General features: G+C 52.4%; 1 protein-coding gene across 4 annotated transcripts in view; it reads left to right on the forward strand.

Annotated features, from left to right (window-relative positions):
* Positions 1 to 15237, forward strand: part of RAB11FIP5 (RAB11 family interacting protein 5) — a 42973-nt gene that overhangs the window by 16388 nt on the left and 11348 nt on the right. For all 4 annotated transcript variants that reach the window (XM_054514561.1, XM_036382402.1, XM_036382403.1 and 1 more), the window contains exons 2-3: positions 991 to 1430; positions 5680 to 6328. In XM_054514561.1, the coding sequence (XP_054370536.1) occupies positions 991 to 1430; positions 5680 to 6328 (1089 nt within the window). The remainder of the gene's footprint in view (positions 1 to 990; positions 1431 to 5679; positions 6329 to 15237) is intronic.

The following is a 15237-nucleotide window of genomic DNA, read 5'->3' on the forward strand; positions in this document are numbered from 1 at the left end:
GGCAGCGTTTGTTGTGAGGACAGGGATGGACCTGGGGCTGCAGGTGCACCAGGGAGGGCTCAGGTCCCGTGTGCCATGTCCCAGGTGCACCAGGGAGGGCTCAGGTCCTGTGTGCCATGTCCCAGGTGCACCAGGGAGGGCTCAGGTCCTGTGTGCCATGTCCCAGATGCTGCCTGGGAGGGCTCAGGTCCCATGTGCCACCTCCCAGGTGCACCAGGGAGGGCTCAGGTCCCGTGTGCCGTGTCCCAGGTGCACCAGGGAGGGCTCAGGTCCCGTGTCAGCTCTGTGTGGGGTGTTTGTGTCTCTGACTTGGGTTTAGGTGATACCTGGGACACTTGGGTTAGAATCCCAGCATCACTGAGGTTGGATAAACCCTCCTGGATCATTGAATCCAATCCCCAATGCCCAAAGCACTGAGTGCCACATCCAGGCATTCCTTGGACTCCAAACCTCCCTGGGTATTTCCAAAGTTTTCCAACCCTTTCCCTGGAGAAACTCGTGCTAGATGTCCCTGGTGTGTGGTGGTGTTCACAGGGGTCCCAGGATGAGGGAAGAGATGAGGATTTGACTCCATGTTTCAGAAGGCTGATTTATTATTTTGTGATATATATTATATTAAAAGTGTACTAAAAGAATAGAAGAAAGGATTTCATCAGAAGGCTGGCTAAGAATAGAAAAGGAATGATAACAAAGGCTTGTGACTGACTGAGACAGTCCAGGCAGCTGGGCTGTGATTGGCCATTAATTAGAAACATCCAACATGGGCCAATCAAAGATTTACCTGTTGCATTCCACAGCAGCAGATAACCATTGGTTCCATTTTGTTCCTGAGGCCTCTCAGCTTCTCAGGAGAAAAAATCCTAAGGAAAGGCTTTTTCAGAAAATGTCATAGCTACACTGGTGCTTTCTCTGCTCCAAGTTCTTGTGGCTGGCTTGTGGCTCTGGGAGGTGACAGAGGGCCCTTCCCTTGTGTGTCCCCTGTGGCTGCAGGTGGCACAAGCTGCACTCCAAGGCTGGGAAGAAGGAGAAGGAGCGTGGTGAGATCCTGGTGAGCCTGCAGTTCACCAGGCACAGCCTGACCGCCAGCATGTTCGACCTGTCCGTGAAGGACAAGGCGCGCTCGCCCTTCGGCAAGCTCAAGGACAAGGTGACAGGCAAGAAGAAGTACGACCTGGAGTCGGCCTCTGCCATCATCCCCAGCAGCATGGCAGCCCTGGACATGGAGGATGACTTGGAGCTGGGGGGCAAGAAGTCCAAGCTGAAGGGTTTCTTCCTGAAGAACAAGCTGCGCCGCTCGTCGCTGACGCAGTCCAGCACGTCCCTGGGCTCGGACAGCACCATCTCCTCTGCCAGCCTGAGCCTGGCAGCGCCCGTGCCCGACGTGCCCAGGTCCCCCAGCAGGCAGGGCAGCCTGTCCACCGAGCGCTCTGGTAAGAGGATCAGGGATAATCCCCCCTGCCCCGCTCCCCTTCCTTTGCTTGCAGGGGGCTGCTGAGACTGCCTTGCAGCTCTGTTAACTGATTGCTGACCCAGCACACAGCCAGGGACTGGGGAATTGCTGATTCCAGTTCCAGGAATGTGGAACCAGCAATGTGGAATTGGTCAGGTTGGGAAAGCCCTCCAGATCATGGAGTCCAGCTGCTCCCTCAGCACTGCCAAGGCCACCACTGCCCCATGTCCCCAAGTGCCACAGCCACAGGGCTGTGAAATCCCCCCAGGGATGGGGACTCCAGCCCTGCCCTTTCCATGAGGAATGTCCCCAATGCCCACCCTGAGCTCCCCTGGGGCCGTTCCCTCTGCTCCTGTCCCTGTTCCCTGGGATAAGATCCCAAATCCCCCCGGCTGTGCCCTCCTGGCAGGAGCTGTGCAGAGCCACAAGGGCCCCCTGAGCCTCCTTTGCTCCAGGATGTCACTAAGAGGTGACACAAAACCCCCGAGACCTGTGTGCTGGCACTGAAGTGTTTGCCAGAACAGGAGGAACATCCCAGATTTTGCTTTTCCGTGCCTGCACAGGATCTGGGGGTTCCTCAGGGCTCTTCCTTTCAGCCCCTCGGGGCAGTCCCTGCCAGGAGAGCTCTGCTGGGCTGGGCCGGGCTGAGCTGAGCTGAGCTGGGCTGGGCTGGGCTGGGCTGGGCTGAGCTGAGCTGGGCTGAGCTGGGCTGAGCTGGGCTGGGCCGGGCTGAGCTGGGCTGAGCTGGGCTGAGCTGGGCTGAGCTGAGCTGAGCTGGGCTGGGCCGGGCTGAGCTGAGCTGAGCTGGGCTGGGCTGAGCTGAGCTGGGCTGGGCTGGGCCGGGCCGGGCTGGGCTGGGCAGGGCCGGGCTGAGCTGGGCTGGGCCAGGCTGAGCTGAGCTGGGCTGGGCTGGGCTGGGCTGGGCTGAGCTGGGCTGGGCTGGGCTGAGCTGGGCTGAGCTGGGCTGGGCTGGGCTGAGCTGGGCTGGGCTGGGCCGGGCTGAGCTGAGCTGAGCTGGGCTGGGCTGGGCTGGGCTGGGCTGGGCTGAGCTGGGCCGAGCTGAGCTGGGCTGGGCCGGGCCGGGCCGGGCTGGGCTGGGCTGAGCTGAGCTGGGCTGAGCTGGGCTGGGCTGAGTTGAGCTGGGCTGAGCTGGGCTGGGCTGGGCTGGGCTGAGTTGAGCTGGGCTGAGCTGGGCTGGGCTGGGCTGGGCTGAGCTGGGCTGGGCTGAGCTGAGCTGGGCTGGGCTGGGCTGAGCTGGGCTGGGCTGAGCTGGGCTGGGCTGGGCTGGGCTTGGCTGAGCTGAGCTGGGCCGGGCCGGGCCGGGCTGGGCTGGGCTGGGCTGGGCCAGGCTGAGCTGAACTGGGCTGAGCTGAGCTGGGCTGGGCCGGGCCGGGCCGGGCTGGGCTGGGCCTGGCTGCTGGCCCTGCCCTGGGTCACTGCTCTCTCTTTAATGAGCCTCCTCCGCTCGCAGACGCAGCCCAAGCAGGGCCGGCTCCAGTGATTAAAACAATCTGAGCTCTTGGCACTCCCAGGGCAGTCATTTACAAACAAAAAAGGCCCTTGTAGGGAATTAATTCTCCCTTGGAAACAAATACATTATTAAATGGTTCAGTTGGCTGAGACAGCACATTGCCAGGTTGGGTGGGAGTCCCCAGGGAGGCCCTGTGGCTTCTGCTGGTGACATTCCTGTGCTGGTTCCATCATCCTTGGGCTGAGCCTTCCAGCTACTGGGAGCTTCCCTTCCCATGGCAGGGGACTGGAACTGGGTGGTCTTTAAGGTCACTTACAGGCCAAACCATTCCACAATTCTGTGAAGGAAGCAGCATCTCCAGCTGGGAGGGGCAGGCAGCTGTCAGTTGTTTTCCTTGGGTTCTCCATGACTTTTACCCCCAAAAATTGGCAGTAGCCATGAGGTCATAGGATCACGGAATTGTTAAGGTTGGAGAAGATTGTTAAGATGATCAAGTCCAACCCTCAAGGCAGTGGGAGGGAGAGGCAGGCACTGTCCCCTCCTGGCTCATCACACCAAGCAGTGGCCTGGGGCCCATGGCCCCATCATCTTTTGTTCAGTGCAAACTCATACATCACATGGAAGCTTAAAAACCCTTTAAGGAGCTTCTGAGGAGTTCCTTGCATTTATTATCAAGCTCAGATCCTGTCAGACAATGGGTTTGTCATCTTGCAGAGCCTCCTCTGGGGGTCCTCCCCTGCTGTGCTCGGGGACAGTTTTGTGTCCCCAGTGTGGCCACACACCAGTGAGCTGTGCTTTGCATTTCCAAGGGTTTAATCACAATCCCGTGGCAGGGAGAAGGTTGGGGTGGTTTCCAGCTCTCTTTGGCGTGTCCAGGTGGAAGACAAGGATGATCTTGTGAAAAGTGCATATTGCATGGCTCTGCGCAGATATTTACCATATCTATTTTGATGTATTGATTAGTGGTGCTGCATTAACATTTTAATAGTATGATAAATGTAGTCTCGTAATTAAAAGGTAACTTTTGTAGTTAAAATAAGAACTATGTTAGTGAGATGTTTTTAAGAAAGGAATGAGGCACTTGCACCAGATAGCAGCCCCAGGACACCTCAATCTTTCAGAGAAAAAGAATTTATTGCTCCATTATCAGAAGAAACTAACTTCTTCCCGCCTTGAAGGCGCTGTCAGGATTAGAAGGAAGAAGTTGATGATGACCAGACAGAATCCTGTGTTTGAATGGAATCAAACATCATCATGGATGAGGTGTATGAATATGCAACAAGCTATTGCTTTTAAGGGTTAATCTTTGTAAACGGGGGTCCTTTTTCGGGCTTGTGCTGCCCAGAAAAGGTACGTGGGGGTCCATAACTCTTTGTCTTTATTGTCTCATATTGTCCTAATCCAATTGTACAAATTATTATTACTCTAATTGTAATAATATTACTATTATTACTACTATTTTAGTAATAATTTTATTATTATTACTATTATTTATATTACTATTCTTATATTTTATTATTATTTTTATAATTATATATAATATATATTTTATAATGATATATAATATATATCATTATTTGTGTATAATTATTTTATTTTTATAATTATTTTTCATATTATTTGTATTATTATTTTTATTTTTTATCATTTTTAGTATTTTTTATTATTACTATTATTTGTATTACTATTTTTATAATTATTTGTATATAATTATGTATAATTTATATTATATAATTATATATATTATATATCATTATTTGTATAGATTTTTTATAATTTTAATAATTATTTGTATTACTATTTTTATTTTTGATCATTTTTAATAACATTTTTAATTATCATTATTATTTGTATTACTAATTTTATAATTTTTATAATTATTTGTATATAATTATATATCATCTAATATACAATTATATATTTTATATACAGTTATTTGTATATAATTATTTTTATAATTATTTTTAATAATTATTTGTATTACTATTTTTATTTTTTATAATTTTAGTAAAAATATTATTATTACTATTATTTGTATACTGTTTTTATTTTTTATAATTTTAGTAAATTTTTTTATTATTATTACTATGATTTGTATTACTATTTTTATTTTTTTATAATATTTAGTAAAAATTTTTATTATTATTACTATGATTTGTATTACTGTTTTTATTTTTATAATTGTAGTAAAAATTTTTTATTATTATTACTATGATTTGTATTACTGTTTTTATTTTTTTATCATTTTTAGTAAATTTTTTTCATTATTATTACTATGATTTGTATTACTGTTTTTATTTTTTATCATTTTTAGTAAATTTTTTTATTATTATTACTATGATTTGTATTACTGTTTTTATTTTTTATCATTTTTAGTAAATTTTTTATTATTATTACTATGATTTGTATTACTGTTTTTATTTTTTATAATTTTTAGTAACAATTTTTTATTATTATTATTACTATGATTTGTATTACTGTTTTTATTTTTTACAATTTTTAGTAAAAATTTTTTATTATTATTATTACTATGATTTGTATTACTGTTTTTGTTTTTTATAATTTTTAGTAAATTTTTCATTATTATTACTATTATTTGTATTACCTTTTCTATAACTTATTAAACTTGAAACATTTTTATTACTATTCAACTTTCAACATTTTCATAACCATTTTATTCCTGTTAAACTTTGAACATTTTCAGAACAAGCGGTTGGCGTTTCTCACAGTCCGTTCTGTCGTGTGTTTGCTCCCGCAGTGAAGGAGCTGCTGGCCTCGCCCAAGCTGAGCCACAAGAGAGCGTTCAGCGACGATGCGGCCCAGCGCAGCCCCGCCGAGCCCGGAGCCCCGCAGAGCCCCCGCTCGTCGCTGTGCATCAACGGCAGCCACGTGTACGGGGAGGAGGCAGCGGTGCCCCGGAACCCGCCCGCCTCTGCCCCCCTGCCCGTGCCCCGCAGGCAGGACGAGCCCCTGGGCTTCGCCCCCCTGCCCGCCGAGCCCCCCTGGGGGCTGGGCAGCCTGGAGAGGGCCCAGCAGAGGGACGAGCCCAGGTTCATCCCGTCCCCTCCCAGCCTGGCCCTGCAGGAAGAGCTCAAGGTGTCCACCAAGGCCGTGACCCTCAGCAACCACCTGGGCAGGGCCAGGATGGAGGAGAGCGCGCGCCTGGAGGGCAAACCCAGCCAGGGTGCAGCTCCTCTAGGCTTCCCCACCGAGCCAGCCAAGGACAGAGCGCCTGAGGACAGCAGGAAGGAGGACAAGAAAGCCAAGGGAGGCTTCTTCCACCACGGGGGCAAAGGCCAGGGGGACAGAGGGACCCCCGTGCACGCCTCGGCCGCGGGGGATGAGAGGAGTAAGAGCAGCGGCTGGTTTGGGTCCAAGGAGCCCAAAGAGTCCCCTCAGAAACCCAGGTCAGTGCCAGGGGTGTGGAGGTCCAGGCTGGTGATTCCTGCCCCAAATTCCTGTCTCCAGCGGCTCCTGGGTGCTCCTGGGAGTGCTCAGGCAAGGGCAGAGCAGGGGAAATGCTTCCTTGCTCTTAAATGTCTCAAAGGGAAGGGGATTTTCCTGGATCCTCTCCTGGTTTCTGCCAGAAACCACCTCTGCTGGATGTGGGATGTGTTTTGCTCTCAAGGAGGGGAGGGATCCCCTCCATGGAGAGGTGAGGCTCAGTGTGGTCACACCAAGTGGTTCTGTGGCCTCAAAATACAGATTCATTATCCTTTAATGAGCTAAAAAAGCTTCCCTGGGAGTCAGGCTGGGATGTGGGATACTGGGATTTGTAATCACATTCCTGTTATGAACCCCACACCCCCCAGAGGGTCTGGTCAGGGCGCAGCACTTTGTGTATTTGAGATACCATGAATATTCCCAAAGTAACTAATCCCAACCCTGCTCTTTCCTCTTCCCATCCCACCCAGCCTCCCCTTCTCCCAGTAATGAATCTCTAACTGTTCTTGCTTTGTGTGGTGATTCATCCCTCCAAATCCTCAGGGTTTGTGGTGTTTGTGCTGTTCTTGTGAGGAATTCATCACCCATGTCCCCCCTGGAGCTGAGCTGGCAGTCCAGAGGTCGAGGGTGGTGTCAGTGAGAGGCAGGAAATGGGGTTAAACTCAGCCAGAGAAAACAACCAGCACTCAGGGCAGAGCTGCTTCAGTCTGCAGGCTTGTTTGTTAGAGGGATTTTCTAATCTGGGCTGACTTTACCCTCATTTATTAAGCAGAAGGATTTTGGTTCAGTCTGAGCCTCCTTTAATGAAGAGGGCACTCCTGGTTTATTCCACATAACCTGGCTCCCACCGGGGTTAAACTTGTGAGGGGATGAGCACATCCCTCAGCCTGGCTCCAGCACCAGCCCCAAAATTCCTCCTTTCCACAGGAAGGTGTCGTGCTCGTGGTGGCCTTGGGGCTGCACAGGCTGAGCTGGGGACACTGGGACAGGCAGGAGCTGCTCCCTGGGGCAGGAACATCAGGAATATCCCATCCCACTGGAGCTCAGTCCCACAAAGTCTAGCACTGGCAAGGAGCAGGCAGGAGGAGAGACAAGTGTGAGGTCTGGGGGCTGCTGTGCTGCACCCCTGGCATTCCCCGTCCCTGGCAGTGCCCAAGGATGGGGCTTGGAGCACCCTGGGGTGGTGGAAGGTCCCTGTCCATGGCAGGGGTGGAATGGGATGGGCTTTAAAGCCCCTTCCAACCCTCACCATGCTGTGATTCTGGGATTCCCAGGAGACTCCAAGCCCTGGCAGTGCTTTGGTGTCACATGCCAGGGCAGGGTTTGTGCATGAGCCTGAAGGACTCTGGTCTCTGCACCCTGTCCTTGAGGAAGGACAGAGCATTCCCACTCAAGACTGTTCTTTTAATTTTTTTTTTCTAATTTTGGGGTAAGAAACCTGCTGATTAAGGCCTAGAATAAAAAATCAAGGCTTAAAAATCCTGCTGTATCCAGGCAGTGCCTCCACAAGTGCCTGAGGCAGCCAGGGAAGCATCGATGGGATGGGATGGGATGGGATGGGATGGGATGGGATGGGATGGGATGGGATGGGATGGGATGGGATGGGATGGGATGGGATGGAGCAGCCCTCAGCATCTCTCTTTGGGGCCTTTTCCTTTGGAAAATGGGTGAGAAGCCAGCAGGTTTTCCCCTTTTTCTTTGGAAAATGGATGAGAAGCCAGCAGGTTTTCCCCTTTTCCTTTGGAAAATGGATGAGAAGCCAGCAGGTTTTCCCCTTTTCCTTTGGAAAATGGATGAGAAGCCAGCAGGGTTTCCCCTTTTCTGTGGGAAATGGATGAGAAGCCAGCAGGTTTTCCCCTTTTCCTTTGGAAAATGGATGAGAAGCCAGCAGGTTTTCCCCTTTTCCTTTGGAAAATAGATGAGAAGCCAGCAGGTTTTCCCCTCTTGGCAGTGCTGGGAAGGAGGCAGGCAGGGCCATGATGCTCTGATTTTGAGGCAGGGATGTCAGATCCAGCTGGAGTTCAGCTCCTTATCCATCCAACCCAGTGGATAATCACCAGGAGAGCCCCTAAACACTGCTGCTTCCTGACAGCTCCCTGCACTCATCCCCAGCCCTGCTCCTTTCCCAGAGACTTCCACTCCATGGCTTTGTTTAAATCCACTCCAGTGCTCACAGTTTAATCTCAGGCTCAGCCAGAGCTGAGCTTTGCTCAGAGCTGCCTTGCTGAGGACTTTGTCTGTCCTTGAGGAGAGACTTGGGTGAGCAGTGGCAGCAGCTCCTCTGGCTGGGGTTTTCTCTCCCAAAACCAGGAATGGATCCCAAGCAGCACGAGCTACAGGAAAGGGATTCACAGAACGCCTTTTGGGTGTTTAGGAACATAGGAGTGGGCTTTAGGTGCAGTTTGCAATTGAGAATGGGAAATAGTGAGCTTGAACTGGAGCAGGGGGGATTGAGAGTGGGAGCTGGGAGGAGTGGCTCCTGGAGCAGGGGGAAATGCTGGAGCTGCCTGGCTGGGAAGGGATTCTCCCTCCCAGTGTCCAGGGATTGGGCTGAGCTGAGAACCAGGGATTGGGATAGCTGAGAACCTTTGGGGAGCATTGCAGGGATCATTTGGTGGCTGACTGGCTGCAGAAAGGCCCTGTCCATCCTCACAGGGACAGGGTTTGTCTCTGCCCTGCTCTTCCCAGTGCTTCAGTTTGCCTGGCCATTCATTAGGACATCATTACTCATTTTAATTATACACAGCTGACTTCTCTGATTTCATTTTGCTTCCTTACACTGAACGACCTCATGGCCCAGGCTGCTGGTTCAGGTCAAAGCTGTGGAAGAGCTTTTAGGTCTTGGTGGCTTCAAAGTGCCAGAGGGCAGGGTCAGAAGGGATCTTAGCAAGGAATTCCTGGCTGGGAGGGTGGGCAGGGGCTGGGCTGGAATTCCCAGAGCAGCTGTGGCTGCCCCTGGATCCCTGGCAGTGCCCAAGGCCAGGCTGGACACTTGGAGCAGCCTGGGACAGTGGGAGGTGTCCCTGCCATGGCAGGGGTGGCACTGGATGGGATTTGAGGTCCCTTCCAGCCCAAACCATTCCAGATTCTCTGGTCTCTGGGGGTTCTCTGATGTCCATCTGTGGCTGTTCAGTAGCACTGTCACTCCTAGAGCTGAATTAACCCTTGCTCTGGAGAGAAGCAGCCTCTGAACTGAGCAGTTTTAAGTCTTATTTGCAGAAAGGACTTTTCCCCTCCTGCTCTCCTGACTCTGGAAACTTCTGCCAGCAGCACCCTCTCATCTTTTTGCTCACCTTGGATAGGCCAAGTTTAACCCAGAGCTGAAGGTGGTGAGAAAGCATCAAAACCAGTCACTTTGCAAGCCCAGAAGCCTCAGCCTGTAATTAGTTAAAAGGTCTGTAATTAGAAGGATGGTTTGAGTTTGCCTGCAGCAAAGCCCAGCCTGGCACAGCTCATCTTTACCCACTTGCTCTGCCAAACACACCCTTCCCAAAATAAGGAGCTGCTGCTTTGGGCTGGGTTTAACTGGAGCTTTATAAAGAGGATTTTGTTGTGTGCTGGGTGGGTTTTGCTGAGCCCTCAGTGTGGGAGCTGCCTCTGCAAACCTGCCTGTGCTCTCCCTGGGGACAGAACAGGGCATTTCTGCCTTCAGCCCTTATTTACGCCCCATTTTCCCTGATCCTTCTCTGGGAAGCAGGTCCCAAAGGCTCTGCTCATCATCCCTGGCTTTGCTAATCCCTGGAGCTGCAGGCTTTGATCCTGGAGGGGATGGAGCAGTAGGAAGATGGTGTTTGCTCTTTGGAGGCTGAATAAAAGCCTGGTTGGGGGTTGTTGCTTTGAATGTCAGTGGTTAAGGGCTGTGTGTAAGGAAGAAGCTCAGCAGGTTTATTTGAGGCAAAGCCTGGGGCTGGAACAATCCTTTACATGTTTCCAGGGTTTCCTCCAATGTTATCAGAGCTCTGCAGCTCCTGCTTCCTGTGGAGAATCCTGATGATAAAATGGGGCTGCATCTTAGGCCTGGAAGCAGGAGAAAGAGGAAATTGTGCTCTGTCCTATAAAAACAGGGGCACCAGTTCCATTTTCAGGTTCAAGCCCCTTCCCAGAGCCCATACTCCTGGATCCAGCAGTGAGGCCAAATATTGACTCAGTTCCTCCCTGTTCCTCGTGTGCTCCTAAAAATTGCCTTTCCTAAGGGCTGGGAATGGGAGCAAGGCTTGGGATGGAGCAGAGTCCTTGGCCAGGCTGGCAGTGCTGGCATGGAGCTCGTGGCAGCCCCTCCAAAGCCAGCAGCACCCCCAGAGCAGAGCCTGGGAGGCTGCAGGGGTTGAGGAAGAGGAAGGCCATGATGTGAAAATAGGGCCCTGTGGCTAACAGGGATGAATCCATGGGAGCCATCAGGTCACAGCTGTGGCACAGGGGTTGTGCAGCTCTGCCCCTGCCTTGGAGCAGCCCCAGGGATGGAGTGGGGTCAGTGTGAAGATGGAAAATGGCTCTTCGTGCTGCTGAGCCTGCCCTTCCCAGGGATGGACAGGAGGCAGGATGGGGAGCTGGACCCAGAGCTGGACTCAGCCCTGATGTGCTTGGGACCCATCCAGGAAAAGCACAGCCCCACTCTCACTCCTAAAAGTGGGAATTGGGGGCTGAAGTTGGCATCTCCCTGCATTCCTACTGCCCAGATTTTTTAAATTCCCGTGGTTTTGAGGGCAAATGTCTGTAAAGGAAGATCTGTCCATTTGAATGGGGATGATGGACAGGTGAGGCCCAAGGGAAGAGCAAAGTGGTTATTGCACAGATAATTATTGCAGATCATTTATGGATTGTTATAGGTGATTTATTATTGAGAAACCCAGTCCTTCCACCTCTGGAATTCCTATTTAAAACACATTCCCTGACTCCTTCCCTCTGGTGCTCCCACCCTGTACAAAAATGTCCTGGGCTGCTGTTCTCACCTCTTCCCATCCCTTCCAGCACAATTCCTGCTCCTGCTGGTGGGAGGAGGCTCCTGATCCCTGCCAGGTCTGGAGCTGCTGCAGGATGCTCCAGCCCCCCCATCCTGTGCTTTTCCACCCAGGGGAGCCCTGTCTGTGGGAAAACGGGGACAAAAGCAGCTTGGGAGTGGCACCCCCGGGTCCAGCCCTGCTGGAGGGATTTCCCTTGGGCTGCAGCACAGCTCTGCCCTCAGCACAGCAGGGCTGGCTCCCTCCATGCCCTTCCCATTCTCCTGCTGGTGCAGAGCTCCCCACCCTCCTGCAGCCAGGCTGGGCCCTGCAGAGCCCTGCTCAGCCCGAGAGCCAGGCTGGGATCCGGAGGGAGAAATCTCCCTGCACTGAACAAGCTGTTTCCAATAGACTTTTTCCATCAGGGGGTTGCTCAGCAATATTTTATTTCCTTTTTTTTTTTTTTTATTGCTGCGAGGCTCAAAGGCGTCTGTGAAGTGCTGCCAAACAAATAAATGAGGGCAGGGAGGTACCCGAGATTTATTTTGGCTGGCGGAGATATGTGCTGGGAACGGGAGGGGAAGGAGGAGCAGCAGCAGCAGGAGGAGGAGGAGGAGGGTGAGTCAGCGTTTCAGTGCTGCACTGAGCTGCTTCCATCAGACAAGTGTAGGTTTCCCTCTAGAGGAATCTGCCGTGCTCCACTCCTGCTTTCACCCAGCACTTCCAGCATCTCCCTCAGGGGGGTGGGAAACGGGATTTTGGGCTCAGAGCAAGGAATGGGGTCAGGCAGGGGTGTCCATCCCAAGGAATGGGGTGGAACAGGGGTGTCCATCCCAAGGAATGGGGTGGAACAGGGGTGTCCATCCCAAGGAATGGGGTGGAACAGGGGTGTCCATCCCAAGGAATGGGGTCAGGCAGGGGTGTCCATCCCAAGGAATGGGGTCAGGCAGGGGTGTCCATCCCAAGGAATGGTGTGGAACAGGGGTGTCCATCCCAAGGAATGGGGTGGAACAGGGGTGTCCATCCCAAGGAATGGGGTCAGGCAGGGGTGTCCATCCCAAGGAATGGGGTCAGGCAGGGGTGTCCATCCCAAGGAATGGTGTGGAACAGGGGTGTCCATCCCAAGGAATGGGGTCAGGCAGGGGTGTCCATCCCAAGGAATGGGGTCAGGCAAGGATGTTCATCCCAAGGAATGGGGTGGAACAGTGATGCTGCAATTTGAAATCCCAGTGGAAAGTCACAGATTCTCACACAGCCTCAGGCTGTGCCAGGGAGGGGTCAGGCTGGGGTCAGGGGAGGGTCAGGCTGGATTTTGGGAAAATTTCTTCCTGTAAAGGTTTGTGCAACCCTGGCACGGCTGCCCAGGGCAGGGGTGGAGTTTCCATCCCTGGAGGGCTTTAAAAGCCCTGTGGATGTGACACTTGGGGACAGGGGTCGGTGGTGGCCTTGGCAGTGCTGGGGGTGGTTGGATTTGGTGGTCTTAGAGGGCTTTTCCAACCTAAACATTCCATGATTCTTCTGCCTGGAACTTGCAGCCAAGAGCCCCTGAACAAACCCCAGTGGGTCCCAGCAGAATGGGGTTGAGAAGCAGAAAGGAAATTTCCACTGTGGAGCTGAAGGAGGAAAATGATAATCCAGCAAAGATGGATTCAAGTTCTGTCTTTACATATTTAGCCAATATCAGCAGGTCCAGCTGATGTCTCCTGAGCTGATAGCTCCTGAGCCCCATCAGGATTTTACAAGGGATGGAGGGACAGGAGCCAGGGAATGGCTCCCACTGGGAAAGGGGAGATGGGGCTGGGATCTTGGCAAGGAATTCCTGGCTGGGCTGGAATTCCCAGAGCAGCTGGGGCTGCCCCTGGATCCCTGGCAGTGCCCAAGGCCACGTTGGACACTGGGGCTGGAGCACCTGGGACAGTGGGAGGTGTCCCTGCCATGGATGGGGTGGAATGGGATGATCCTTAAGGCCCCTTCCCACCCAAACCATTCCATGGTGACCTGGGGAATGAAGACAGGATCATCTCAGGGGTGTGAAGAGGCCTTGAAGCTGTTCCTGCACCTGTGCAGGTGGGGATTGGTGCAATTCCAGGTGCCTGGAATTGCTGCTCTGGCATCAGCCCCCCCTGAGGAGGGAACTTCACCCACTCAGCTTCTGGCAGCTGGCACAGTCATTAGCAGCCAGTGCTCGTTAATCAGTGCAGTTGATTAATGCTCTGCAGCCTTTTAGAGCTGGAGCCCAGCAGAGCTGGATCAGGCCCTGGCTGCTCTTACTCAGCACAAAGGATGGGTCTCAGTCTGGAGCAAAACATGGAAGCAGTGCCAGCAGGACAAGCAGAGGTGAGGCAGGGCTGTGTGCCCCTTGCAGCCACCCTGGGATCCTGGTGGTTGGACCTTGTCACCTTCCCTTGTCACCTTCCCTTGTCACCTTCCCTTTCCAGCTGGGAAGGAAAATTCGCCATGGTTTGCCCTGGTTAAATCTGTTTGTGGATGTTGTGAACTCAGCCAGCTGAGTGGTCAGGTACTGAGCAGCTGCTCTCCTCTTCTGGGGAGCTCAGATTTGAGGGGGACTGGGGAAAAAGGCCCAGGCCTCTGCTGATCTCCAGGCTGGGAATGCCAGGAGAGGTTTCTGTCCCCGCAGAGAGCGGCTGCCAGTCTGGGGTGCTCTGTGCCTCAGGGTCCATCAGCTTCTCCCAAAACTTCTGGAGTCTTTGTGTGCTCACGCAGGGCTCAAAACCCCTGGGAGGAGCTGGGCTGCAGCTGTGGGGTTTGCTCCTGGCTGCTCCTCCCTGGGCCAAGCAGAAGAGGACACGGAGCAGGGTGGGGCTGCCTGGGGACCAGGCTGGGCACGGCCACCATGGCTGCTTTGTGACAGCAGGAGAGGGCACCCACGAGCTGTCTGTGCCCCAAAGGAGCTGAGCTTGGAGCCAGGATGAAGGGGTCCAGGCTTTTCTTTGTCCCTGGGTTGCCAGGTCCCTTCAGTGGTGTCCTATGGCTGCTGGAGCAGAGCCAGGAGTGTTCCCTGCCCCTAGAGTGGCATGGGTGACTTTGGTGGCATGGATGGCTTCAATGGGCACCTTTCCAAGGAGCTGCTGAGAGCAGGATGTGGGAAGGGGCTGTGCAGCTGCCAGGAGTGGGAGCAAGGGGTGCCCATGGCGGGGGCATCACTCCTGGGCCGAGGTGGTGCCCGCCCAATGCCCTCCCTGCTGTGGGACCGACCAGCTGCACCATCACCAGTGTCAGCTCTTGCCTCAAGGTGGCATTTTGTGCTTTAAAATGTGTCTGAGGCGCTTGGTGGATGCACAATAACATGGAAACAGTCGTCCAAGCAACTTGGTGATCCTGCAGTGCCACCTGCAATCCCTCCCAGCAGCTGGGCAGGGAGATCCCAGGATGGAGCCCCAGGGCTGGACATGCCCTGGGCACCTTGACAAAGTAATTCATTTATTCCTTCCTCTTAAACCTTGGTGTGCCCAGACCTGGCTGATCCGTGCCCATGTTCCTCCCCAGCCAAGAGGGGAACTCTCTGGAGCTCTCTGGTGCAGGAGGCATCAATCCCATGGGATCTGCTATGGAGCAGGGCCAGGTGCCCTGTCCTGGGGATGGGATTGCTGCTCCCAAGGGTGAGGCAAGGGGATGGGCCCAGAGGAGGGAGTGTGGCAGTCAGAGCAGCAGGTGGATGTGGGATGTCCACGCCACACCCCCCTTTGTGATGTGAAAACCTCTGAGCCTGGTGAGCCTCCTCGGGGTGGTGACTCCACATTGCTGCAGTGGTTCCCAGAGGAAGATCAATGAAATCCCACAGAAAGGTCCCTCAGTCCTGCTTGAGCAGGCAGCAGGGTGCTGTCAGCCTCACTTGGGGTGAGACTCTGAATTCCAGGTGTGCTGAACCCTTTCCACCTTGGGATCCCCCTGGGGTTTCAGGCATCTTGGGCAGA

The sequence above is a fragment of the Molothrus ater genome, chromosome 4, assembly GCF_012460135.2.
Source record: "Molothrus ater isolate BHLD 08-10-18 breed brown headed cowbird chromosome 4, BPBGC_Mater_1.1, whole genome shotgun sequence".
Classification (NCBI taxonomy): domain Eukaryota; kingdom Metazoa; phylum Chordata; class Aves; order Passeriformes; family Icteridae; genus Molothrus; species Molothrus ater.